The 27,774-nt window shown below is 42.0% G+C and overlaps 1 protein-coding gene across 2 annotated transcripts in view; it reads right to left on the bottom strand.

Annotated features, from left to right (window-relative positions):
• Positions 1-3,968: 3,968 nt before the first annotated feature.
• Positions 3,969-27,774, bottom strand: part of MB21D2 (Mab-21 domain containing 2) — a 123,691-nt gene continuing 99,885 nt past the window's right edge. For both annotated transcript variants that reach the window (XM_027538340.1, XM_027538343.1), the window contains one exon: positions 3,969-7,022. In XM_027538340.1, coding sequence (XP_027394141.1) covers positions 5,758-7,022 — 1,265 coding nt within the window. In that variant the 3' untranslated portion in view covers positions 3,969-5,757. The remainder of the gene's footprint in view (positions 7,023-27,774) is intronic.

Here is a 27,774-nt window from a genome sequence, read left to right as displayed (position 1 = left end):
AGCATTATGGAAAGTACCTGCCAATCACCATAGAAGATCTGATGTGTTTATTGGAGGAAATTATCAAGAGGGTGTAACCTCTAGCTGACCCTAGAGTCGGACCCTGGCAGAGGCTCCTCATCCTTCCTCTTGTCCTTGACATGTATGGTCTACCCACCATTCCCACACTAGGAGCCATTTCAAGGACGCAGCCTGAGAGTCTAGTGTTGCTGAGACCATCTGGACTCAATATTGACTAAACCCTGTGACGGCCTCTATGGAAACGGAGAATCTGTGGGGGTAGGTATGAGATCTCCTCTTTCTGCAACCACCAAGAGAAATCTAGCCTCAGATGTAAGTTCTCTCGCCTGTTAAACCTGCCACTTAGCAACCTGGATTTGTCTGGCCCTTAAGTTGTTCGTTTAGTTTCTGAATTCCCTATGAAGTTGTAAAGAAAATCTTCAAATTCACTATTAGTAGGAATACGTCACAGGTGATACTGCTACTTCATATGTGGTCCATTCCCCACCCCAACCAGAATTTTTCCCACATGGTCATCTCTCTTCTCCCAGGATTTTTCTGTGACAGAAAATTAACTTTCTCTAAATGATCCATCTACTCTGCTGATGAAAAGCTTCAAAGAAGAGTTTGCCCAAGGTTTTGTAATTTATGTTTACCTTTTATCCAAATTTAGGTCCTGTGTAAATGCACAGAATAGAATCTATTCTAAATAATAAGAATAGATACTAATATTAGAGGTAGGGTGGCACCATAATGACAAGTTCTTAATTTTGAAAACAAACGGTTTCAGATGTTGGCTCTGCCCTACTACTTAAGTGTCTATGGAACTTTGAATGAGTTATCTAATTTCTGAATCTTGGTTTCCCTAAATGTTTAGAGTTATTGTGAGATGAAAACAGGTCCATGAGTGAAAGCATCCAGTAAGATCTGCACTAAGTATTCAATAAATGTTTGCTCTGCCTCCATAGATGTTGGTGCAATTAATAAGATCTTTTAAATTATATTCTGTAGAAAAGAATACTCTGTGTGTAAATAGGTGGATTTATAAATCTGAAATTCAGATTATTTTGGAAACAGCCAATCTTAGATTGTGAAAGCCAGAAAAGAAGGGAACAACCTCAATTCTGCATTTTATGGATAAGGATGTAAAGTTTATGCTTCTACTCACACTTAGCCACCTTAAGCTTCTGTGATAAACTGTTGGAACAGAAGATGACAGAAGAAAAATGTATCAATGTGCCCACCTTTCCCAAGTCACATTACAAATCCATTCATCCTAAAAAAGAGACGGAATGTGGTCTAAAATGCAAATATTTTTATCCCACCTGCTATGCCAAATTAAGGCTCAATGTGTCTTTAAAGGTCTTTGAGCAATAATTGTTTAATATGGGAGACGAATTGTGGTGTTGGAGAAGACTCTTGAGAGTCCCTTGGACTGAAAGGAGATCCAACCAGTCCATCCTAAAGGAGACTAGTCCTGGGTGTTCATTGGAAGGACTGACGCTGAGGCTGAAACTCCAATACTTTGGCCACCTCATGTGAAGAGTTGACTTATTGGAAAAGACCCTGATGCTGGGAGGGATTGGGGGCAGGAAGAGAAGGGGACGACAGAGGATGAGATAGCTGGATGGCATCACCAACTCGATGCACATGAGTTTGGGTGAACTCCGGGAGTTGGTGATGGACAGGGAGGCCTGGCGTGCTGCGATTCATGGGGTTGCAAAGAGTCAGACACGACTGAGTGACTGAACTGAACATACTAACATTTGAGTTTTCTGAAATTTCCTCATTATCCCAAACCACACAGACACCAAAAGGTATATAGTCTCTCTAGAGTTTGATGAATGTCAGGACCCGACTGTGGGTTCAAAACTAGTGACTTAGATGGTAAAGAATCTACCTGCAATGCAGGAGACCCGGGTTCTATCCTTGGGTCAGGAAGATCCCCTAGAGAATGAAATGGCAACCAACTCTAGTATTCTTGCCTGAAGAATTCTATGGCCAGAGGAGTCTGGTGGGCTACAGTTCATAGGATTGCAAAGAGTCAGACACCACTGAGTGACCAACACTTTCATTTTCACTTTCAAACTTAGCAAGGGTCATACAACATTATAAAAATTAAGTGCCATATGGCAAAGTTGTAGTTTATCAAACATGCTACTTTTGAACTCACTGCTAATAGGCTATCATTATAAAATGGGCATACAGAAAGAAACAAAATTAGTTAAATTTTTTATAGCTTGATTTCTTCCATGTATAATGTATGTTTTCTGTAAAAAGTGAAAAAAGATTTTTGCAATTAATTAACAGAAGGTAGAACTTAGGACATGTTGCAACTAGTTCTCCATTGGAGAATATTAATCTAAACAACATTTTTTACCTATTTGAGGAAATTACAGCCTAAGAGGTACATTTTCTAAACTGGCTATTTTTCTCAGAGAGGACCAATAACTAACTGGATTAAATCAGTTTGAAACTATTAATACATATGTATTTATATGATATTAATAACATAACAGGAAGAGGAAATGATGTCCATCCCCTTCCTTTAGTCCAAGTAGTAGTAAGAGCTCCATTTAATGGTAAAAAGGTTTACCTGCAGATTAGAACATGGGGAGCCTTTCCTCAACCCCAAATACTGACCAGATGGGAAGTAGAATAGCCACACAAGTAGTCCCTTGGGTGACTCAAAGGAAGAGGTTCTGGAGATTAAGCTTATCAGATGGAGTTCAGTGCCTTCCCGAGGACAACCGCCAAGCTCTGAAGCAGCGGCCCTGAAGCCCCCTGACCCAGCAGCTGCTGCCAAGCACAGCCTCACTTTCCCAGCCAGGCCATCCTGTCCAAGGCTGAACTTCAAGTCAGGAAATTTTTCTCAGCAAGGTAATGATCTGATATCAAATAATCAATACTCACCTGTGCCCAGACAATGGGCTTAATCCTCCCAGTAAGTGTTACAAAACACCTTAAAGAAACATCCAGTTCCTTTTGTGCTGTCAAGTGTGTGCGTGGTTGACAAGGCGTTGGTCAGTCATAGGGGCTCTTCAACTGGCCCCAGAAGCAACTGCACTGGAAAGTAAAATTAGCCACATATACCTGCCTCTCATTTTCCCGGAAATAACTCTGTACAGGAATTTCAGGGATGTTTTTATTTTTTAAATGACTGGTCCTGTTTGGCTCCATCCACTCTGAAACCAATCGTTACTTGCATCTTACTTCCACTTCAGCTAAGAAAGCCATCGAGTCCAAAATAATCTATTCTTCAGATATGTGAAAACAGGTCCCATCAGAGAATTTAAATCCTGTTGAGTTATAGCTCATAAATTCCCACAACCTAAAGAAGCAGATGTAAGTAATACTACATTGATAACCTCTGCCTTAAGGCATTTTATACCGTACTTGAAACAGAGATTATTTTAACCAGTCTTCAGGGCTTCAGGACAGAAGTCAGTGATTTGCTTATGTTTCAGACAAGAAAAGGTACCAGACTACCTCTCGTTTCTACTCACCTTTAAGAATGTCTGACTGAAGAGCCCTAGGTTCATGGCACTCACTGATAGCAAAGCCAAGTGCTTCCTCTTCCACATCCAGGGTGCATGTTGCTGTCCCAGCATCCAAAACTAGAATCGCAAGCATGTCCCTGAATGGAACAGATGGCACTGTATGCCCAATCCGTAACTAATGACTGTGATCAGGGAAATGGCTATCTTGATTGGCCTACATCAATCAGGGTGCATGTCCAGAGCTGGGGATGAAGTTATTTCCTGAGAAGGACATAGATTATGTGGATGATAGGTAGATACCAGCAAGAAAATTGGAGACAGGGAAGACTGGACATTGGATTTTCACTACATAGAGACATCTGGCCTGAAAGACAACAGCAAGCCCAGGACTATATCTACTGAAAATTACTACTGGTATTACTAATAAGAAAAGTTTCCAGATTACAAACTAACAAATAACAACAAAACTCCAAGGCCAGTATGTTTCTTTTATTATTACTTTTGTTTGATTTAAGATGGTTGAATGATTTCATTTTCATTCATAAGCATTACAATAATTCCCATGCAAAAACCAAGACTGCATATGCCTGATTTCAATTGGCCAAAATCTACCCCGTGAGACTGGACATTCAAGATCAAAGTGTTGCTTGACCTTTCCAACAGTAGACAGCACAGTAATCCTTTGAGAGATGGGCAGGCCCCTGGCCTCCCAAACACTACAGTTTGAAATGAGTCCATACCAAAACAAGGAACCGGTGCCTTGCAGCACCTAAACCTGGCAAGTACTTTCATTCTTAAAGACAGGACACCTCTACACCAAGGCTTCCACTCAGTTATTTCCTGGTTCCTGCTCTATGGCAAAATCTGCTTTTGAATTGGCATGGTATCTTCTATTTGGGGATTAATATTCATTTTTCCTTCTAGTTTTTCTCAAAACTCTCAGAAGAACCAAAGAGACTCTACAAAAAAGCTTAACCCTATAATGTCAAAAGAAATATGGTTGACCCTTGAATAATGTGGGGGTTAGGAACACTGACCTTGTGAGGTTGAATATCCATATATAACTTTATAGTGGACCTTCTATTCATGGTTCCAAACCCATACATTCAACTAACACATTTAGTGAAAAAAAATCTGCATATAAGTGAATCCACGCAGTTTAAACCTGTGTTGTTCAAGGATCAACTATACATACAAAGACAACTACTTTATCAATCATACATTTTCCCCAGCTTCAGATAAAGTCACTCAGCAGGTATAAAACTTGAAAAACTTCTCTCAGTAAGACAGGAACCAGGAAATTCAAAGAGGACAAAATAGGAACCCACATAAAGGAGAACTAAACAAACACAAAGAATCATTCTATTGATTAAGAGAATGAGCTAAATGAAGAAATGACAGCATTTCAACAGTAGATGTCAATTTATACTGAAACACACGCATTGGAACTCCGACAATGGCAAAGATTTCATTAGTGCAAATAACAATTGTAATGGTATGTTCATTAACAGGATTTAAATAAGGCTTCAAATAATTACACACACTAAAACTACCATTTGGAAACCTTAATTCTACTTGGAAAGTTGTCAAAGACACCCTTCCAAACCATCCAAAGTTCTGATTTGAGGACAATTACATTCAATGAAGTTGCTCCAAACATAATTTGTAGCATTATCACTTTCAAAGTCTACACTGTTTGGCAGAGAGGGAGAAATTACCCTGGCCACTGGTCGAAAAAAGTATCGACAAATCCAGCTAACGTACCAGGTAGTTTCCAGATTCAGATGATTTTCAAATATCTGTAGTGATGAACACTCATTAAAAAAAAATAAACACAAAGAAAAGCAAAATAAAACATAGAATCCTGAAGTTTCAGGAAGAGAGATTCCCCACTCCCATCAGCAATTCTGCACAAAGTATAAAACAGAAAGAAGGGAGATAATTCATGGGCATTTCATCTATGGCTCAAGTTCTCCTTAAAAAAAAAACAAACACCAAAACAAAACAATAACTACAAAAAGTAAACAGCAAAATCAGAGGCAGAATATGAAATAGTAATATACTGTTTCAGAGTCTGCACCATCCTGCAGAACCAGGAAACTTAAGATGTGTTCTTAACAGATCCAATCCAGGCTGGATATGTAAAAAAAAACAAAAAACAAACAAAAAAAACCCCTGAAAGACAGCATCACAAACCACACTACGTATTATGAGAGTTTTAGAACCAGAGCAAAACAAAAAAAGGCAGCAAAAATGCTCAGAAAAATTTGTCATCAATTCTGAAATGGGGCCTTGTGACATCATCAGGGTTAATGAAGACAGAGATGGACTTCCCCGGATTCTCAGTCACTAGCTGCTGCAGTTTTTTGGCCAGACGGTCATCAGGCTGGTTGGGGTCCCCTCCATCGGACTGCGGGGAGGGGATGCTGGTGGTGCTCCCTCGCCTCTGGAGCTCCAGCGTCAGCCGGTTGGCTGCCTTGACGTGCTCGATGGCTGTGCGCAAGTGCTCTGCTGGGTCTGAGCGGACCGAGGAGAGCTTCCGCGCGTGGAGCATGACTGTCTCCTCAGACAGGTGCTCCAGCATGTTGCACTGAGGGATGAAGTAATTGGGACACATCTTGTTGACCAGACAGTGCTGCAGGTCATCAATGAGGCCCAGCAAAAAGTGGGCTGCATAGTCTTCTTGGGCCAAGTAGTTGGCCGGAAGTCTGTCGCAGGCCCAGAGCATCATGCTCCGCAGGTGGTAGGGGCTGATAGCCTTGGGCCGGGACAGGAGTTTAATGATGATGGCTTTGCAGGCCTGGTAGGCCTGCATGAGGCTGCTGGAGATACACTTCTTCAACTGCACCTCACTCCTGGCAAAGGACAGCCGCCACTCATTGTCTTTCTTTCCCTTGTAGGAGCAAGCTGGCACCAGGTAAAACCCACTGATGACTTCTTCCTCAGTGATCTTCCCATCCCAAAAGTGGTTCTCCATGAGCCAGCTCTGGGCCACTGCCGGCCAACCTTTGAAGGAGACCACTGGGACAATATCATACAACATGCGACTGCTCCCCACACCCAGAATGATGGAGATGATGGTCCCATTCTTTTCCACTTTTTCCACCTTTGGCATCCCTCTCTGGGGTTTCTTCTGTATCTCTGAGAGGACGATGCTGATGGAGTCATAGAACCAGTCAGCCACTTTGGTTGGAGAGAAAAAGTAGTTGGTGGCACCGTTGATGTGATCTACAATGGTGCAGCAGTCTTTCCATTTACTGATCGTCCCCTCGTCGAAGAGCCGAAGGCTCAGCCAAGAGTGACATAAGGCTGAGTGGCGCATATCCAGTGTCACAGGCTGATTACGGTCATGCAGCTTAAGGGCTGGCACCAGGAGAGTGAAGTCCATATCATAGTCCGTCCCTCGGGCATAGACATTAAGCTCATCTAAGTCCAGGTCTACCACACCTTCTCGGACTCCTCCAGAAAGCAGCAGGTACTCATTGGCCACTGGCAGTTTTTGGTCCAGCTTTTGCACCATTCCTAGAAACAGAAAGAGAAAACAGGCTGATAGGAAGCACAGACACAAGAGTCTTATTCATCAACACAGAATACGCTGGGGTTCCAAGAGCCATCATTTGTTATCAATACAAAGCACATCTTAGGCTGCTACACGGGCCCAGCCAAGAGTGCTTTGTTCATTTTTATCGGTACTAGAACCCATCCTTTTCCAAAAGATGGGAGAATTATGCAGATTCTTCTCTCATAGTGCAAGCAATATCATTTCCCATCATAACCCGGGGCTCCTCTTCCCTAGTCATCACCTTGGTTACTGGCATTGCCATCCCATTCAGTCACTCAGGCTGAAAACCTCAGTAAATTTCAACTCGTACTTGCCTTTCTAATGCCAAATCTTATCTGTATAACCTCTGCAACATTTCTCATTCCCTCCCTGTTCTCCATCTCTGCTGTCATCACATAAAGCCTGGCTCTTTCATTTCTTGCCAAAGCAGTCACCCTTCCCCAGACCTTCCTGCTGAAACATTCCTCTATGCAAGAGGAGCTGTGGACACTGAAAGTGGGATACTTCCAGGGGGCAGTGAGGTCATGACTCTTCAAAATAATACCAGTATGTTATTGACCTTTTTCAATGTGTGGACACTTGAGCTGACACTTGATGGTACAAAGGAAAAGGAGGGCAAAATTGCTGGTGCCTTAGCATTAGTCGAGACAGTGGCACAAACCGTATCAACAGTCACTGGATTCTTTATTGTTGGCATGCACTAGCATTAAAAAATTAATAAGCCAGTTTCACTTAAAAGCCTTAATAGAAAAGGAAATTGGATTCGTTTTCTTCAGTCCCAAATTTCAAATCACCTTTCTGTATGATGAAATTGCAAACACTCCTGTCTCATACTAAATACCGATACAAAAGTGCTTCAAGAAAAGCCCTCATGTTTGAGTTGGAGGTTAAATTAGCTGCTTTATTCATGGAACATCACTTTTAAAGACCTACAGATAAACTATGGGTATTTAGACTTTAGTACGCTTACTCCTCGGAAGAAAAGTTATGACCAACCTAGATAGCATACTGAAAAGCAGACAGCACTTTGCCAACAAAGGTCCGTCTAGTCAAGGCTATGGTTTTTCCTGTGGTCATGTATGAATGTGAGAGTTGGACTGTGAAGAAGGCTGAGCGCCAAAAAATTGATGCTTTTGAACTGTGGTGTTGGAGAAGACTCTTGAGAGTCCCTTGGACTGCAAGGAGATCCAACCAGTCCATTCTGAAGGAGATCAGCCCTGGGATTTCTTTGGAAGGAATGATGCTAAAGCTGAAACTCCAGTACTTTGGCCACCTCATGCGAAGAGTTGACTCATTGGAAAAGACTCTGATGCTGGGAGGGATTGGGGGCAGGAGGAGAAGGGGACAACAGAGGATGAGATGGCTGGATGGCACCACTGACTCGATGGACGTGAGTCTGAATGAACTCCGGGAGCTGGTGATGGATAGGGAGGCCTGGTGTGCTGCGATTCATGGGGTCACAAAGAGTCGGACATGACTGGGCAACTGAACTGAACTGATACGATAGACATTTTCTCAAAAACTGAACAAACTGAGGCTGTCTTCACAAAAACAACTGAAATGTTTATTGCCAATGAAAACACTGGGACTTTTAAGAAAAAATTAATTTAAAAACTTATCTCCTGCACCATGAATTTAATATCTTCCCAAATTGTATATTTTTCTAATGAGATAGGCAGTGAAACAACAAATGTGATTTTAGGGGATGATATTATGAGTTCTTTGAGAGTAAGAACCATGTCTCAAATATGTATTAAGCAGGAATAGAGGTCTGCACTCAGTGGGCACACAACTGAAGCTGTGACTGAATGACAAAGGAGAAAACTGAGGAAATTAGTAGGCTTAGATATGAAGTACTTATCCAAAGGCAAGACAGAAATGACTGTTCCACGAATAACATATTAACAGAAGTGTACTTTCCCTGACTCCTGTCTTTTTATTATGTATTTAGCCGTGCTTCATTATCTGACAAACTATCAGCATCACTCCATGACTTATTTAATATCTTTTCCTGAAAGATCAAAAAGAATGACTTCCCACTATCATTCCATTAGTCATTGCAGTTACTTTTAATTGGCAGTTTTTTATTCATAAGGCAATCCCAACGCAAATAAACTATGTATATGTGTCTGTTATCACTGTATTTCAGAATTTGACATTTGTTTATAAAACTGTGCTCTTTTCATCTTTAAAATCCTATTTTCCAAACAACAAGTAGTAAGGATCACTTTCTTTTTAAAGCAGTCAATAAATTATCCAACATTAAAGAGGCAACAATTCATCAGAGAGACTTCAGTGTACCTGACTTTTTTAGACTGTGCACACACTCTGTGCTGTGATATGGCAACAGGATCCCTCTTCAATAAAGGATTTCTTGTCTCAGGTGCTGGGGCTGTCAGTGCAGTCCCTAAAGTCAGTGCAGTCTTACTGCAAAGAGCCACCTCAACCAAGATCACCTCCTGTGGTTGGGGTTAGGGTGACAGGTACACATACTGTAAACAGTCAGTATGGAAGTGCCCCAGTACAGGATACTCTGACAAGTTACTGGAATCCAGAGTTCCCAGTGGGATCAATTGAGGCTGTCACTGTACCAGCAAGGACACCTGACTTCACCCTCCACCTGATCCTGCTTCTTTCCCCTCCCTTCCACAGGTGCAGGTCCCCAGGGTGCTTCTTTATAAATATTCTAACTCCATCTCAGGGGCTACTTCATGAGGAACCCAATCTAAAACACTACATACTAACCCAAGCAGCCTTCACTACAAATCAGCACTGAACAATTTTTTTTCCTTTTAAAAGTGGTTTTTAAAAGTCAGACAGCCACCAGAGTTGAAAGTTATCATAAACACCAAGACAAAGATGGTTACCTCACTTATCATATTTCAGTATTAATCTCACCTTGACAAAGTAATAACTACTACCACCCCAAGTTTTAGCAGTAGCTCTAAAAAGATAGGATTGAACTTTCAGAATTCCAGGCAGGGTGCTGAAAATCATTTTTACTATTTTACAGACTCACATGGAGGTACAGATACTTTCAAAAAGAAACATTTCAACACTGTAAAGCAATTATCCTCCAATTTAAAAAAAATTAAAAAGAAACATTTGATATTGAAATAATTTACTCATTATTTCATATATTGTTTCACTCTAGCATTTGGAGTGCCACAAATATACATGTGGAAAACCTTGACATGCTGGGTTGTAATGTTAATGCAAGCTCATGAGCCTGAAGCACAATGAAGCCAAAGAAACTGCAATGTCGGAGTCTGGAGGAGAGAGGTTTACTTCAGGGTCCTGCAGAGAAACAAGGTGGCCTATGCCGTAAGAAGCCAGAAGCTCCCTGAAAGTTTTCAGCAAAGCATGTTTATGAGGCAGGTGAAGGACAGGGGTTGGGGGGTTGGAGGGGGGTGTCGCAGGTTATGTGATCAGCTTGTGTACAATTCTCTGATTGGCTGATGATGAGGGAACAGGGTGGTGTTACAAGGGTTGACTTTATCAGTCCTTCGGTTCCAAAAGGCCTTGGGGCTTGTGTGTTCCTGGTGATTAAGTGGTTAACACTTTCCATTTGTTGGAGGGGGAGAGGTTTTATACATTTGCAAATGTATATCAAGTACTATTATCTAGGTACTTTAGAAAGGAGATAAAGGTGAGGATACGGGGGAAGGCCCCATGGGGTCCCGCATGGTTACAGCAATTAGTAAGAAGATCTGAATTGATTAGTAGCACTGTTATATGGACACTGCACAAAATTCTATACATCCTTTTGTCCTAGGCAGGATCCAGCTGGCTCTGAGCGCACTGATGAGGATCTGTCTACACAACCAGAATAACATGTGCAGTAATGCGCTGGGGATAATTTGTTTACAAACCCGTCACTGAACTTTACTTGCACTGCCACAATTTTGTTCCAATAGTTACAGGTGAGGAAAACAAGCTAAAATTCCCTTCTGCCCTCTGCTGGATTAAAGAAGTTTTAACACATTTTCACTTATTAGTGGTGGTGGTGTTTAGTCACTCAGTTGTCTCCAACTCTTGGCGACCCCATGGACTGCTGCACACCAGGCTTCCCTGCCCTTCACCATCTCCTGGACTTTGCTCAAACTCATGTCCATTGAGTTTATGATGCCATCCAGTCCTCTCATTCACTATCATCTGCCTTCAATCTTTCCCAGCATCAGGCTCTTTACCAATGAGTTGGCTCTTCACATCAGGTGGCCAAAGTATTGGAGTTTCAGCTTCAGCACCAGTCCTTCCAATGAATATTCAGGGTTGATTTCCTTTAGGATTGACTGGTTTGATCTCCTTGCTGTCCAAGGTACTCTCAAGAGTCTTCTCCAGCACCACAGTTCAAAAGCATCAGTTTTTTGGTGCTCAGCCTTTTTTATTATTCAGCCCTCACATCCATATATGACTATTGGAGAAACCATAGCTTTGACAATACAGACCTTTGTAGGCAAAGTATTGTCTCTGCTTTTTAATACGCTGTCCAGGTTTGTCATTTCTGTTCTTCCAAGGAGCAAGCATCTTTTAATTTCATGGCTACAGTCACCATCCACCAAGTCACCAGTGATTCTGGAGCCCAAGACAATAAAGTCTGTCCCTGTTTCCATTGTTTCCCCATCTATTTGCCATGAAGTGATGGGACCAGATGCCATAATCTTCGTTTTTTGAATGTTGAGTTTTAAGCCAGCTTGTTAGTGTGTACACTAGAATATTCCTTTTTCCTCCCAATTGTTGCTTATGTACCTAAAATGTTGACCCTTCTTTCAGAATAGCCATATAATGTATTTGCCTAAATTTGAATATTCAGGAGTTAGAATAATGTTGAACATTTCTTATTTCTTTAAAAAGGGAAGTGAGAACTTGAGCAGTAGCGAGAATATAGCTGAAGCTCATTTGCTAAGCTCTTAGGAGTTAGAAACAAAGTCCCAAAGGCCACACTGTTCTGGAAGCTGATCCCCCGAGACCTCCACATTTACATTTAGCCTGCCTGAGCCCATTAGTCCGCACTTGTACAAATTATTTGGTAGCACAAATTGGAGCCTTCCCCAGCACTATACAAACTCAAATGCCCTCCTTGAAAACTTTCCTGGGCTAAGTATAAGTGAAAATCAGCTGACATCAGCTATCATCCCAGATGGGTTGCCAGGCAACGAAAACACAGCCAGGGGCTGAGAGGGAAAAAAAAAATTCTACTGTACACTTTGGCTGTAGGCATTAGTTTCAACAAATGCCATCTCTGAACTGATCCAAGGATTTTTGTATAATTACAGGATATTTTTGTGATATCAAGTGTCTCTGACTGTGTAGCTATTAGTAAATGATCCAAAACCGTGAGTGAGAACAAAAGACAGATTGAACACATACCACTGAGCTCGTTAGCAGCAGAGAAAAAGAGGGATGGAGAAAGAGCTTATTCCCCTGGGTGGGTCTCTTCCTTTCAGGGAAGCATTGGCATATGTTTGCTCTTAAAAACAAAGTAAAACTGCCTCCCAGCCTCCCTTTCCGTAATTGATTTCAACTTCTTTCATAGTTTCTACTTAAGAGGACCTTAATATTACCGTACTGGGTCTCAAAGTTTAAGGACTGAGTTCCTGTTATCCTCCTAAGTTCTTTGCTTTACAACATCAAGTGAAACAAAAAGAACATCAAGTTCTTTGCTTTACAACATCAAGTGAAAAATGGAACTCTGCCTTAGACTCCCTTATATTCCAGCGAATAAAACTTTTCCACATTCTGTTGAATTCAAATTATTAACGTCTATCACAAACATATAATACTGGATGGCTGACACCAGAACACAAGAACTAAGTGTCATTTGTCTTCTTCCACCTTCACAGCTTCACTGGTGTGCATATATGAGAACCCAACCAGTAAGCAGATGCATGAAATTAGTACTTGTATGTGAAAATGAAAGTGACATCACTCAGTCGTGTCCGACTCTTTGCGACCCCATGGACTGTAGCTTATCAGGCTCCTCTGTCCGTGAGATTTTCTAGGCAAGAGTACTGGAGTGGGCTGCCATTTCCTTCTCCAGGGGATCTTCCCGACCCAGGGATCAAACCCGGGTCTCCTGCATTGCAGACAGATGCTTTACCGTCTGAGCCACCAGGGAAGCCCAGTACTTGTACAGATTCCTTTAAAAAAAAAGAATTCCTGACTATGGTGAGGGGATAAAGATCTATCAAAGAGGTAAAACTTTTATGTCTTGCAATTAAAGCTACAGAATACCTTTTACCTCTCTATATATCTTTGATTATGTATATAAAAAAGATTTCTATGTAGATAAAAAAGACCTGAATATCTCAATAATATTCATTGTTTCATAAAAAAACTATTACCTTTTCACCTCAACTTATGTGAAATATCAATAACAGTGTCTTTATGGCACTGATCCTTAATAGTAGGAAAGGTACAGAATGGGATAAATTTGACAAAGTCCTTTTATGACTATGATACATTCTCTAGGGGAGCAGTCTCCTTAGCTGTTAATAAACAATATAAAACCTTCTTGTAAGAACATAATAATTTATGCTTGAAATATTTTTGTCAGGCTTGATTGTCTGAGCTGCATTCTGAGAAGTGGGCATGGCCACCCTCTTAAAAAGTCACCAATCTTTGGGATTTTTAATGACTTCAATTTGAGGAAAGTTTTTGCATTTTCTTTATTCACAGATAGAAATGATCTATATGGTGTCCCTCACTTTATATGTGAAACACTTTAGTTCAGAGAGGAGAAATCATTCATTCAAGGTCACAAAGCCCAAGGGACAGGATAACAGGACTGTCTTATTCCCACAGTGGTTGTGAAGGTCAGAGTGGCACACGCACACCATTCTCCCTATGACAATACTCGACTCGACATGAATGCAAACTGGCTGGGAAGGGAAGCAGCACAGGTCTCAAGGCAAAATGCCAGCTTTGCACTTCTGCTGCTCAAAGCTTTAGTGTGACCTTGACAGGCAACAGATCATGCCTGATAATCCGCATTTATCAGAAGGAAGAATGCACCTGATTTGTCTTACAAGAAGCTACTCATTTTTCCCAAATAAATACCCTATGAAACACAGGAAATACAGAAGTGAGACACCAACGGGGCTTCCCAGTTGTCAATAATCTGCTGAGTGACCACTAATAGTAACAACTACATGTTTTATTAATATAAGTCAGAGAGTCTGTTTTATTTAGCATAACTCTGGGACAACTGCATACAATTTTTATTTTTATCTGTTTTTAGCCATGTTGTGTGGCTAAAAAGGTGGGATCTTGGTTCCCTGACCAGGAATTGAACTCACACCCGATATATTGGAAGTACAGAGTCTTAACCACTGACTGCCAGCAAAGTCCCCAACTGCATGTGATTTTCTTTAAACCTTTTAGAGAACTGATTAAATCATGGATGGTAATAACCTATTGACTAAATATATATAGTAATAGGACTGATTTGAAAGATGCCTCCTCAAAGAAGTCTTCCTTGATCTTTTCCCATCTTAAGCTAATGTCTGTGAAAACATTGGAATTAGAGCAAGATAGGCTTGAGTTTGAATCCTGGGTTTGTCATTTACTACTTAAGTAAGACTGACAAATTATTTAAATTCTCTGAGTTTCCAATTCCTCACCTATTCAAAATGAAACAAAGAAAACTGCACTTCTAGGGTTGATATGAAATATCTAAGCACATAGTGGGCTCCCCAGGTGGCGCTAGTGGTAAAGAGCCCACCTGTCAATGTGGGAGACGTAAGAGACATAGGTTCGATCCCTGGATCCGGAAGATCCCCTGGAGGAGGTCATGGCAACCTATTCCATTATTCTTGCCTGGAGAATCCCATGGACAGAGGAGCCTGGTGGGCTACGGTCCCTAGGGTCGTAAAGAGTCAGGCATGACCAAAGCAACTTAGCACACATGCAAGCACGTAGTATGTAGTTTATTCTCCCCATAAATTCTTCCCTTTCTCCACTACCTATAAAACTGGATTAGCCAAACAACGCCTATCCCACAGAGCTGATAATCTATCTCAAGGCTCTGAGCACGTGAAGGCCTACAAAGCATGTTAGATGAAGGGACGTGAGTGGAGCATCCTTTCCTCCCTGTACCTAGACTGAAGCTGGTCCAGGGATGCCTCCTCTGGAGGCTGCCATGGGGCAGCATGGCACACAGACTGGCATGTGAGGGTGAGCGGGATTCCAGCCTTTTGTTGTTTCGTCAGAACAAATGTCCTGTAAAATGAACAATCTACACACCCCTATAGGACCTTGATTTGAATTCTTACCTTAGCACTTTCTATACCTATCATCATAGTGGCTGCATTCATGACTTACTGTCCCTCCTTAACAAGACAACAACATAATGCATTTGGCACAGTAATTGGCAAAGAGGGTCAGTAAATGAAAGATGCTCTCCCACTCACTCGTCTATGAGCTCCTGCTGTCAGGGTTTTATTACTGCAGGGGCTAATACAGACTTTGGGATGGGTGGGCAACTCTGTATTGGGTGTACTGTTTGGTTCAGTCAACTTGACTATTTCATCAACCACAACTTAAGAATCATGGTATTTGCCATATAATGTACTAGGAAATATTATCAGCACATCTCTATAAAATCAAAGATTAGGTTGGGGAAAAAAGTAAAAGCCTCTCTAGTCTTTCTTAAAAATTAAAATTCAAGTTCTAAAAGTTGATGGATTTTGGCAAAGTTTACTAAGCTACTCTGAACAGAATGAACATGGGTTAGACCTGGTTCAAGTACTAGTCATCGAGGACCAACCTAATCAAACACTCTGGGCCTCAGTTCCCTTCTGCGAAATGGGAGAACAGCAACCAAGAGCTTGTTTGGTGGCCAGGAGGATACAAAAAGAAAATACACACCAAATTACTTAGTGTATGGTCTGGTTCTTAAGTGGCAATCAATAAACAGAGGCTTCTGGAGATGTGCCCACATTATCAATATATTTTTCCCATCTAATAAGTCTTGCCCTTTTCCTCCTTTTAACTTCTTGGGATAGGTAAAAAACCTCATAGTTTCTACCAAGCAAGGCTTACTGGCAAGACTCAAAGGACAGCATCTCATTAGCGCCACCTAGCAGCTTCCCACAGCTACAACAGGGCAGGAAAGCTAGGTTTTAATTTACAAAAGGAGTGATCATTTAAGGAGGCTCATTCTTGAAAGGTAAAAACAGAAGCAAGTGAAAAGCAAGAGTGATGCCAATATGGTATCATAAAGCTACACAAGGATACAGAAATATATCAGCAATGACCAGACTGCCTCTCTCCTGATCTTCAGAAGAAGCAAGAAACTTCTAATGGAGATGTTCAGTTCAGTTCAGTTGCTCAGTCGTGTCCGACTCTTTGCGACCCCATGAATTGCAGCACACCAGGCCTCCCTGTCCATCACTAACTCCCGGAGTTCACTCAGACTCACATCCATCGAGTCAGTGATGCCATCCAGCCATCTCATCCTCTGTCGTCCCCTTCTCCTCCTGCCCGCAATCCCTCCCAGCATCAGTCTTTTCCAATGAGTCAACTCTTGGCATGAGGAGATGTTCAGGATTAAGTTAAATGTATCCTTCCTCATATATTGAAGGCAGGAGGAGAAGGGGACAACAGAGATGGTTGGATGGCATCAGACTCAATGGACATGAGTTTCAACAAGCTCCAGGAGATGGTGAAAGACAGGGAAGCCTGGCATGCTGCAGTCCATGGGCTCACAAAGGGTTGGACACAACTCAGGGACTGAGCAATGACAACAATAAATCCTCTTTTGTCTCTGCCTGTGGCAGCTGAGTCTGTCCTGTATTCCTTCCTCATTTGGGGATGTATATGCAAACTACTTTGTGACCCTGAACCTGGAAAGCTGGGTTTGATAGGCAGGGGTAGAGTCTCTTATTTTAGAGGAGGAATAATGAAGGAAGCCAAGTCCAGTAAATTGCAAGGATGGAAGTAGGATTCAAAACTCAGATTTGAATGTGATCCATTCATTCAAAACTCAGATTTGAATGTGAAGATCATGCATGTGACCCATAGGTATTGGTGCCTCCTCTGGGCTAGTACTCTGTCAGATACTGAAAACTCAAGAGAAACCCACAGTCCCCATTGCATGATCCTTATCATGGAGTGAGAAAGCCAGATACAATTGCTTCGATCAGGAGAGACGAGATTATGATGAACCTAAAACTCAGATGTCAAACCGCAAAGTCTTATTTTTCATTCATGCCACGTGACCAGCAGGGGTTGCTGGCTGGGGCTCTTCTTTCCTTCATCCAGGATCCAGACGGATAGAGTAACCCTCATCTAGAACCTCACAGACTCTCTACTGGAGGAAAAGGAAGCCCTGGGAGATCTCTTTTCGGCAGCTACATGCTTTGGCCTGGGAATGACATCTATCACTTGCATTCACACATCGCTGGCCAAAACTAGTCCCACCCAACCCCAGGGAAGAAACTGCAGTTCTACCTCATTCAAGGAAAGCAGAGAGACAGAAATATCTGATAAGCACCACAAACAACTCCCACACTAATCACATAATCACACACTCTAATGAACATATAATTACAAGCTGAGATAATAACTTTGAAAGAAGCGAATAAAGGTCCTAGCCAAAACACAGTGGAGGAGGAGAAGGGCAAATTGCTTATCCTGGAGAACGGAAAATTCAAGAAGACCATGAGATATACCTTTAAATATGTGATGAGTTGTCCTGGTAAAGGAGAAATGAACTTTACCTTTATAATTCCACTAAGTGGAGTATATATGGGGAAAAAAATCAGTCTAATCTATAAATGGAAAACTCATCTATCTGGTAGAATTTCCTAACAAGGCTGCCTACAGTGAGAGTGAACTTCCTGTTCCAAGAAATAACCAATCAGCATCTTCAGCAGGGGTGAAGACTAAAAATACTAACACGTGATACAGCCTGAGTACAGATGTCTGCCGAGGTGGCTGCCCATCACCAAAGTCTACTGCTGAAGGCAGACAACTGTAACACAGACTCGTGTAGCCACATATGACCATCCAATGTGGGCTCCATAATAGGCACGAGAAGAAATCCAGGCGAATCCTGTGTTCTAACACAGGAGGCTCTTCTCTCTCACCTGTTTTACTCTGTCATTTCTAATCTGCAGCCCAGCTGCTGTCCCACCCTCCAACCAACGTGCCAATTTTAAAAAGAGATCTCCATACTAGCAATAACACATCACAGCAAAAGAAGGACTGACTTTACAAAGCACGTTCTCAGAATATGCACATCTCATGTAGAGGGCTCTCTGAGAGGGGCACAGACACTGGTTGGCTCTGCTACGCATTAAGGCACAGACTGAACGTCTCACGCGTGTCATTTTCTTCTGTCTTCTTGGCGCTTTCAAGTAGGTCATCTTGTCCCCATTTTACAGATGAGGAAATCAAGATAACTAACACTTGAATGAACTGTCCATTGCCATAAAAACTGAGCAGGGATGAAAATTCAGGTTGTTATCATACTCTTTTCACTATCCCATGATGCTTTCCAATTAAATGGGCTCTCTTGAGAGAGTAAATATTTAATATCTATGGACCTTTAAAACATTACAAGAAACAGTTAGTGGAAGCTTCTTTCTCTCTCCAAAAATAAATTCTATTTTTGAGGAAATGATTTTTAAAGCAGATTAAAAGCTTATTTTAGCCACCCCTGGGGAATGAAGTATTATGAGCAAAATGGGTCAAGGATTATAGGAAAGACATGATTACAAATGACTTTTTTAAGTGAACATTTAGTGCTGTGACACACAGCAATGTGAGCATGCACATGTGTGCTGCAGACCTAACGCTTTGACAATTCTAAACGAGCATGCCACAAGTGTTTTAATTCCCAAGGCATCCTTGAGATTCTTTCACCCCTCAAGACAATCTCTGAAAATGTTCCTATATATTCAAGTGCATAGCTTAATTTGCTTACTTTAATCAAATAGCAAAGCCTGAATTTTAAAGTCATATCCCCCAAGTTTTTGCTACCAGATTAAAGAGACAGAGAGTGGTCAAGAGCATTATTACCAAAGGACATACTAACCACTAAGCCAGAAGTTCTTACTGAGTTCTGAAACAAGATAGTTTTTTTTTTCCCCCCTTTGTGGATAATAGTATCTACCACCATTACGTTCTTCCTCCGTGCAGAATTCAGCTCAGATATGCTGAACCATGGGGAAATAAGCATGAAGAATTCTGTGCCTTTTCATTGGGGGAAAAAAAAAAAATGAAAACAACCCAAGTGTTATCCTTGAGTGCAGCAAGAGATATTCCCCTTGTGACCCAGCAGCCAATGCATCACTGTTGATTAAAAAGAGGCTCTACTAGTGGCTTAGACAGTAAAGAATCTGTCTGCAATGCAGAAGACCCGGGTTCAATCCCTGGGTTGGGAAGATCCCCTAGAGAAGGGAATGGCAACCTACTCTGGTATTCTTGCTTGGGAAATCCCATGGAGGAGCCTAGTGGGCTACAATCCATGGGGTCACAAAGAGTTGGAAACGACCAAGCAACTAACACCTTCACCTTCTACTAGCTATGGTCTACACTATACACTTAGAATTGCTATGTTAGCTCAAAAACGACTGCAATTTATATAAACAAGATCCAGCAAAAGGATTTAAAATCTGTCACTGGCTAGCATAACTCCTGCTTAAATTTTATTTACTTTGGAAATTTTCAAACATAGTGAATTACAGAGATAATAGTATAATGAATCGCCATGGACCTACTACTCAGTTTCAACAATTACTTTTGCCATTCTTTGTTTCATTTATCCCTATATTTTTTGGCTGTAATTCTTTAAAGTAAAGCCGAGATATATTCATTTCATTCATCAACACTTCGAGATATTTGTCTGACAAAATCTTCTTAGAACTGTAACCATTTTCACATCTAAAGAAGATTTAAAATAACTACTACTACTACTTATTATTATTATTATTATTATTATTATTAACTTCACCGATTTTACCCTTTTTCCTAGTATGTGTGCATATCCGTGTGTGTGTGTGTGTGTGTGTAGGACAGCTTGTTGATGCCATCCCTATCCTGCAGCCATGGTAGGCGATTTCCTACAAGATGGCAGCTGCCCTCCTCAAGGTCAGTGGTTCTGCTCCTCGGCCAGAGGGTCATCTCTGCTCGGCACCACTGGGAGGCACAGGGGAGTTCCCGCAGACACCAGCGGCAGGCAGCAATCAGCAGACAAATGCCCCAACTTCCCCAGACTGTGGTGGGACAATTCTAAGATGAGTGCTACACAGCTTCCCAGAGGGTCCCACGGGATGAATCTGCTCACCAACAGCCCCTTAACTGGCTTTTATCCCTTTGTCTCAACGGCTCTCCTTGCTCTCTCATGCTTCTTACTATCATCTCGCAAGTAAGCCACTACATTGAGAGTTTACTGGAATCCTTCAGGGTGAAAATTTTCAGATTGATATACTTGGAGGGGCTTCCCAGGTGGCGACAGTTGTGAAGGAGAACCCGCCTGACAATGCAGGAGACATAAGAGACGTGGGTTTGATCCCTGGGTTGAGAAGATCCCCTGGAGAAGGAGATGGCAACCCAGTCCAGTATTCTTGCCTGGGAAAACCATGGACAGAGGAGCCTGGTGGGCAACAGTACATAGAGTTGCAAAGAGTCAGACATGACTGAAGCAATTTAGCACATATACTTGAATAGAAATGTCAATCTGACACTTTTCCTGACATGAAGAGAGACTCCAGAGCTACTATATCTGCAACCAAGGGACTCCTATTACATACTCTAAAGAGAAGAAAGTAAGAAACTAGGAGCTTGTGAATAAGCTGACCATAAGCTATATGGCAACCTAAAGGCATCTCCTCTTGTTCTCTGAGAATAATTTAACCCTAGGACACTCTCCAAAGCACCAATTTTCAGCTAATGATCTTAGTTGAAGACTAAAAGAAAAGCTAAAAGAAATAAAGTGTGACTTAAGACCATAATTTAACACCTGATTTTTTAAAAAAGATTGTAACAGTGCATCTTTCCTTTGATGCCCAAGAACAGACCAGGTAAATAAATGGTCTCATACAAAGCAATTTCCAACAACTGCCAGGAGATGGCACCAATACTCTGTTCATTTGCTAAGAGTTTCTGGAACCAAAGTCCCTGGTGGCCCAGATAGTAAAGAATCTGCCTCCAAATTGGGAGACCCCGGTTCAGTTCCTGGGTCAGGAAGATTCCCTGGAGAAGGGAATGGCAATCTACTCCAGAATTCTTGCCTGGAGAAGCCCATGGACAGAGGAGCCTGGCGGGCTACAGTCCATGGGGCTGCAAAGAGTCAGACACAGCTGAGCTACTAACACACACACACACACAGTCATAAACTCCTCAATGAAAGCTCTGGGGAGACAGAGTTAAGCAAGGGACTAAGACTTGATATGAGTTTCCCTGGTGGCTCAGTGAAAAAGAATCTGCCTGCCAATGCAGGAGACTCAGATTCAATCCCTGAGTCAGGAAGATCCCCTGAAGAAGGAAACAGCAACCCACTCCAGTATTCTGGCCTGGGAAATCCCATGGACAGAGAAGGAGTTTGGCAGGCCACATTCCATGGGGATACAGAGTCGGACACGACTTAGTGACTAAACAACAAGACTTGATAAGACTATAATAATGCACCACCCTAAGACCTATTTGCCCTCAGCCACTCAAAACTTCTGTCTTTCGGCCTCCCAAAGGAAATCTGGTTATTCAGGAGCTGACAGTCTCGACTGAAAGATGCTTTGTCTGGGCAGGCAATATGGCTGTCAACTGATTCTTAAGAGTACACTGAAGACCTTGTTGCAAAGTACAGTTTCAGCTCTCACTGGTTGCAGCTGAGATGAAATAAAGAAAGAAACCATGTATAAAGCTTCAGGGGCTAGGAATAAGGGAGACAGAAGGCAGAGGGGAGTTTTTGACATTATGAAGTTTAAGGCACTGCTCTTCATGTAAAACTGTTTCATTCTGACTACAAACAAACAAGCACACTCAAAAATTTCAGGAGCCCAATATGGAACTGATTTTTCTAAACCTGGCTTCAGTCCATTTGTGTGCTCAGTCGCTCAGTCGTGTCTGACTCTTTGCGATCCCATGGACTGTAGCCCGCCAGGCTCCTCTGTTCATGGGATCTTCCAGGCAAGAATACCAGAGTGACTGCCACTGCCTTCTCCAAGAAATCTTTAACACCCAGGGATCAAACCTGTGTCTCCTGCATTGGCAAGCAATGATTCTTTACCACTGAGCCACCGAATCCAAATAAATGCTGTCTTACATTTACAGTGCTTTGCAGTTCCTAGAGAACGGTCACAATTCTTTTCTCATTTGTTCTCAGCAGTAGTTCTGTGAAGAAGACTTAAGTTCTCATTGTACAGGTATGGAAGCAGGTGCATGGTGGCTAAATGACCAGTCAAAATAAGTATGCAAAATATCCACAGAGTTCTTCGGCCAAAACAAGATTAAAAATTAGTCTGACCACATATAATTATTTGAAAGATAGAAGGGTATGTTATTCGGGTTCTTTACCAAGTTATCAATTTGCTTGTTGCAGAGTGAGCAGAGGTCATGTATGGATGTGAGAGTTGGACTGTGAAGAAAGCTGAGCGCTGAAGAATTGACGCTTTTGAACTGTGGTGCTGGAGAAGACTCTTGAGAGTTCCTTGGACTGCAAGGAGATCCAACCAGTCCATCCTAAAGAAGATCAGTCCTGGGTGTTCATTGGAAGGAATGATGCTAAAGCTGAAACTCCAATACTTTGGCCACCTCATGCGAAGAGTTGACTCACTGGAAAAGACTCTGATACTGGGAGGGATTGGGGGCAGGAGGAGAAGGGGATGAAGAGGATGAGATGGCTGGATGGCATCACTGACTCGATGGACGTGAATTTGAGTGAACTCCGGGAGTTGGTGTTGGACAGGGAGGCCTGGCGTGTTGCGATTCATGGGGTCGCAAAGAGTCAGACACGACTGAGTGACTGAACTGAACTGAACTGAGTGAGCAGAAAAAGAAAGAAAGGGCTGAAAATGTAATGCTTGCTTTGCCAGAGGCAATCTACAGATGGTAAATCTAGAAGCCCAAGCTACGCCTAGACTGACTGGGTTACTGACAAAATGTCCATCTTTCCAGGTATAAACAAAAACACATTCGTTATAGAAAATAACTTGTCTTTATGTTTCAAGTAATGAGATACCTAAAATTACTACTTAATTTTTTTCTATGTTGTTATAATGCCTATTATTAGTGATGATCCCTTGTCTATATTGTCTTTATCTTCATTTAACTTGGAAAAAAAAAAGTTATTTCATTGAACTAATACCCTCAATAAAGTTTCCAAACAACAAAGTACTTAACATTCTAAAAATCTGCCACTTCAAAAAAATAACATCTCAATTAACAAGTCTTAAATTTTCTCCACTGTACAAAGCTGGAACACTCCATACAAAAGTTCAGATTAGTACAACTACACCCATACCTGGGGCTTCCCCGTGGCTCAGACCCTAAAGAATCTGCCTGCAATGCCGAAGACCTGCATTCAATCCCTGTGTTAGGAAGATCCCCTGGAGAAGGGCATGGCTACACACTCCAGTATTCTTGCCTGGAGAATTCCATGGACAGAGGAGCCTGGTAGGCTACAATCCCCAGTCCATGCGGTCACAAAAAGTCAGACACGACTGAGTGACTAACACTTGCACATCCATACCTACAATTTAAGGAAGGACTAGGGAATTGGTAGAGAACCCTCCTGCGAATGCAGGATTTTTAAGAGATGCAGGTTTGATTCCTGGGTTGGGAAGACCCCATGGAGTAGGAAATGCCAACCCACTTCAGTATTCTTGCCTGGAGAATTCCATGGATAGAGGAGCCTGATGGGCTACAGTCCACAGGATTACTTAGAGTCGGACACAGCTGAAGTGATTTAATGCACACACATAGGGAATTAAATACATGTTTCCAAGGAAAACAGATGTGGAAAAAAGTCCTGACAGCCTAATAAAGAGCAGAATCTGAGCCACAATTTTCTCCCTGATAATACTTCCAGTGTCTAGATAAAAACATACTTTATTGTTTGAGCTTGAAAATGTTCACATCAAGAGAAGTTACACTTGAAAAACATCTAGCCAAAAAGCCCCGTGCAGAGGTGGAAATTTGCAGTTTAAAAGCATGAGTAGTTCATTTAAAAGACGGTCAAATTGTTGTGGTGTTTTAAAGTCCAGGGCGGCAAAATAAAAAAAAAAAAGAGTTAAAAACAGTCAAAAAGAGAGTCTCTTCATGCTGACAAGTCAAAGTGATACTTTGAAAGATGACTTCTTTCTCCTACTTTTCCTCCAACCATCAAAAAGCACCAAGAGTCAGTGGTATGAGGATGAAAAGGGAAATTCAATATTCTAGCTTCAGAGATTGTAAACTATAGTGGTGACTAAGAGACATATAAAAGGGCTTGGTTTGTGTTTTCTTTAAAAAAAAAAAACTTTACACTGTTGAAGGATGTCCTTTGAACCAGACGCCAACTTGGTAACTCGTGGACTCCAGGGGATGAAGTTGAAATTGTATGTGTGCCGCGCACAAAGAGTAAGAATGAAGCACAGATTACTGAGCTCAGAACTTATCCAAGGTCTGCAGCGCGACTGTCATGGGACACAGCATGTTGCTGAAGCCCTGGGCAAGGGTGACGCAGCACAGCAGCCGACAGAGGTGCCAGCTGAGCCCTCGGTCCTGACCCTCAGCCCAGGGCCCTCTCCACACCATTCCGGAGCCACTAGCCCTGCATGGGAAAATCCTGGTCTCCATGCCCCACCCCAGAAGGACTGAAACATACTCTCTAAGGAGATGTGTGTGTTTTAAACCAGCAATTTAAAAAAATGCTTTTAAAAAATGGAGACTGTCTGCTCCCTCCCTCAATTTCAAAGCAGAAAGTTTAATTACATGGACTCAAGAAAGGCAGAGCTGGCAGGTTAGAGGAAGGGGTTCACTGGACCTGTGATTCACTCAAACCTTGAAGAGCTTAAGACTACCATCCTTCAAATCAGGAAAGATTTAACTTTGGTGGGACTTTTAGAAACAGGACAGTAACTGAGGTCAGGACATCTCTCATGCCTCACAACTGGGGGACTCATTTACATCTCCACCCTCCAAGTTATTCAATTTGCTCTGAATGAAAAGGATACTTTTGCTAGATTCCTGCCAATTATTTTCAATGCCTTCTATCACTCTCTACCCATCAGACAGTGGCTGATTTCTGTCTTCTATTTAATCTTAAACTTGAGGAACCCAATTGTATAATCAGTGGAAATCCTGAAAGTGCTCTGTACGCACTCACCCTCACTCGGGAGTCCGTATGTGGGTCCGTGAGCATCCACTATGGGGCTGACTGGCAGCCGAGCAACACACCTGTGGCGATGGGCACAATGACCGCTCAGTCCATGAAATCAAAATCACGCCATTTAGACAGAAGTGTACAGTTTCCAAAGCTATCAACTTACTGACCAGGAGGTGAATTCAGGTGCGATGAGATTTAATATAGACACCCATAGTCCTACTGTGTTCCTTCCAAAAATTCAGTGAAATCAGGTTTCAATGAAGTGGGGAAAAGACTAAATGACAAGCATTCTTTTAAAAGATGATGCCAGCTTGAGAAAGGTCCTTAAAGAGGTCATTAAAACACAAGTGTGATGTGACTGTGAGATGCAGAAATCTCATTTTAAGGTCGTTACAAAAAGGACACGTGTGCACTGATCCAAGTCTTGTCACGAGACGTTCACCTTTCAGATGAATAGCTCCATAATTCCATTTTACAAGGGGGAAGAGGCGGTTTGGGGAGAAACCACCCAGCAAAACCAGAGGACATTCTCCATGTTTCCACTAGAGGGCACGTCTTCCTAATTTTTCTTTAAGGTTGTTGGCCAGGCTACAAGCCGAAGAAGGATAGATAGGAGAAAGGCCTGAAGGTTGGATATACATTTTAAAAATTAATTCCTGGTTGTACTGATATGCTTCCAGAGTGAGTCCCAGATGGATCTGGGTTTCAGAAACAGTGTTCCTTACTGATGACTCCCCAGTGTCCACGTGCTGCTTGCGGCAACTCTTTTGAAATGGTGGAATGTCATACAACCACTGATAAATTTCCATAGCTTTAAGATCAACAGGGTATACGGAAGAGAGAGATACCTTAAGAGATAGGGTGGATGATGTGATGGAGAGATGACGAGTTTAGGATATAGAAAAACTTGAATGTGAACCCTAGTTTTGTGACGTCTGGATAAGTATGGAACTTCTCGAGATTTTAGTTTCCTCACTAAAAAAAAAAAAATGAAGATAATATCCCCTCTTTCACAAGGTTATTATAAGACTTGCCTGCAATAGTTACATAAAGCTCCCAATACAGGTTCTGGAACTTTGCAGATGCTGAGAAATTGTAATTTTCTTTTTAAATTCTGTTCACACTTCTCTGGGTCAATTAACATTACTGACTTTTAACTTGCCATTTGGGCATGTGATTTTTTTTTTTTAGGAAATGTTCCAGTATTTGCCTATTTATTCAACCATCTCTCTCTCTCTTTTCTTTTTATTTTTGTTTCCCCATGTTTGTCATGTAATGTGGGTTGAATGAATCAAAGCTCATAACAACTCTGCCAACTTTTAAGGGACAGAGAAGCATTTTTAATGAAAAGTTAGTGCAATGTACCTGGTTGATAGGAGTGACAGGTGGAGGGAAATGAGAGAAACAGAGAAAGACAGGTGTACTGATGGCTCTGTGGGTAAAGAATCCACCTGCAATGAGGGAGACACAGGAAATGTGGGTTTGATCTCTGGGTCGGGAAGATACCCTGGAGGAGAAAATGGCAACCCAGTCTAGTATTCTTGGCCGAAAAATCCCATGGATAGAGGGAGCCTAGTGTGCTACAGTCCAAAGAGTTGCAAAGAGTCAGACGCAACTGAGCAACCAAGCACACACCCACTGATTTTTATGGTCCGTTTCGTTTAATACTGTCTTTTTTGTTCTCTGTGAATTTGGTATATGAACAAAATGTAGTGAAATCCTTGATCCTGAACAGATTCTGTCTTATAACCACAGTGGTGCTCTAATGACCACGCAGAAAAATTATCTGGAGAAATTCACTAAAACAGACTGTTGGGCCTCGGCCACCATGGTTTCTGAGTCAGTGGTGCTGGTGCGGACCCCAGAAGGTGCATTTCTAACCATTCCCAGGTGATGCTGATGCTGCTGGTCCCGGATCACACTTTCAGACCTGGTTTAGCAGAACCACAAAATTTACAATCCAAGTGCGAGAAAGAACATGGAATCAGTTTAAGAAACCGAGGCACTAGTCCTGATCTTCCCTTAACTCACTGTGTGGGGAGGAAGGTTCAGTACTGGTCACGTCCAGTTTGCTTACCTGGAAAGAGGAACCATGTCTCTCTACCAATGAGATTAAATGAAGGTCAAAAGAAGAAATGAGTAAATTCAAACTTTGAAAATTGGAAACCACTCTGGAAGAACAACATCAGGGATCAACAATTCAAACAGCCTATGAGTTCATCTGAGATGACAACCTGACTTCCCAGGTGGCTCTAATGGTAAAGAACCCACCTGCCAACACAGGAGACATAAGAAGCATGGGTTCAATCCCTGGGAAGATCCCCTGGAGGAGGAAACAGCAACTCACTCCAGTATTCTTGCCTGGAAAATCCCATGGGCAGAGGAACCTGGTAGGCTACAGT

The sequence above is a fragment of the Bos indicus x Bos taurus genome, chromosome 1, assembly GCF_003369695.1.
Source record: "Bos indicus x Bos taurus breed Angus x Brahman F1 hybrid chromosome 1, Bos_hybrid_MaternalHap_v2.0, whole genome shotgun sequence".
NCBI lineage: Eukaryota > Metazoa > Chordata > Mammalia > Artiodactyla > Bovidae > Bos > Bos indicus x Bos taurus.
The sequence above is the reverse complement of the archived record's forward strand: the minus strand, read 5'-3'. Positions and strand labels throughout refer to the sequence as shown.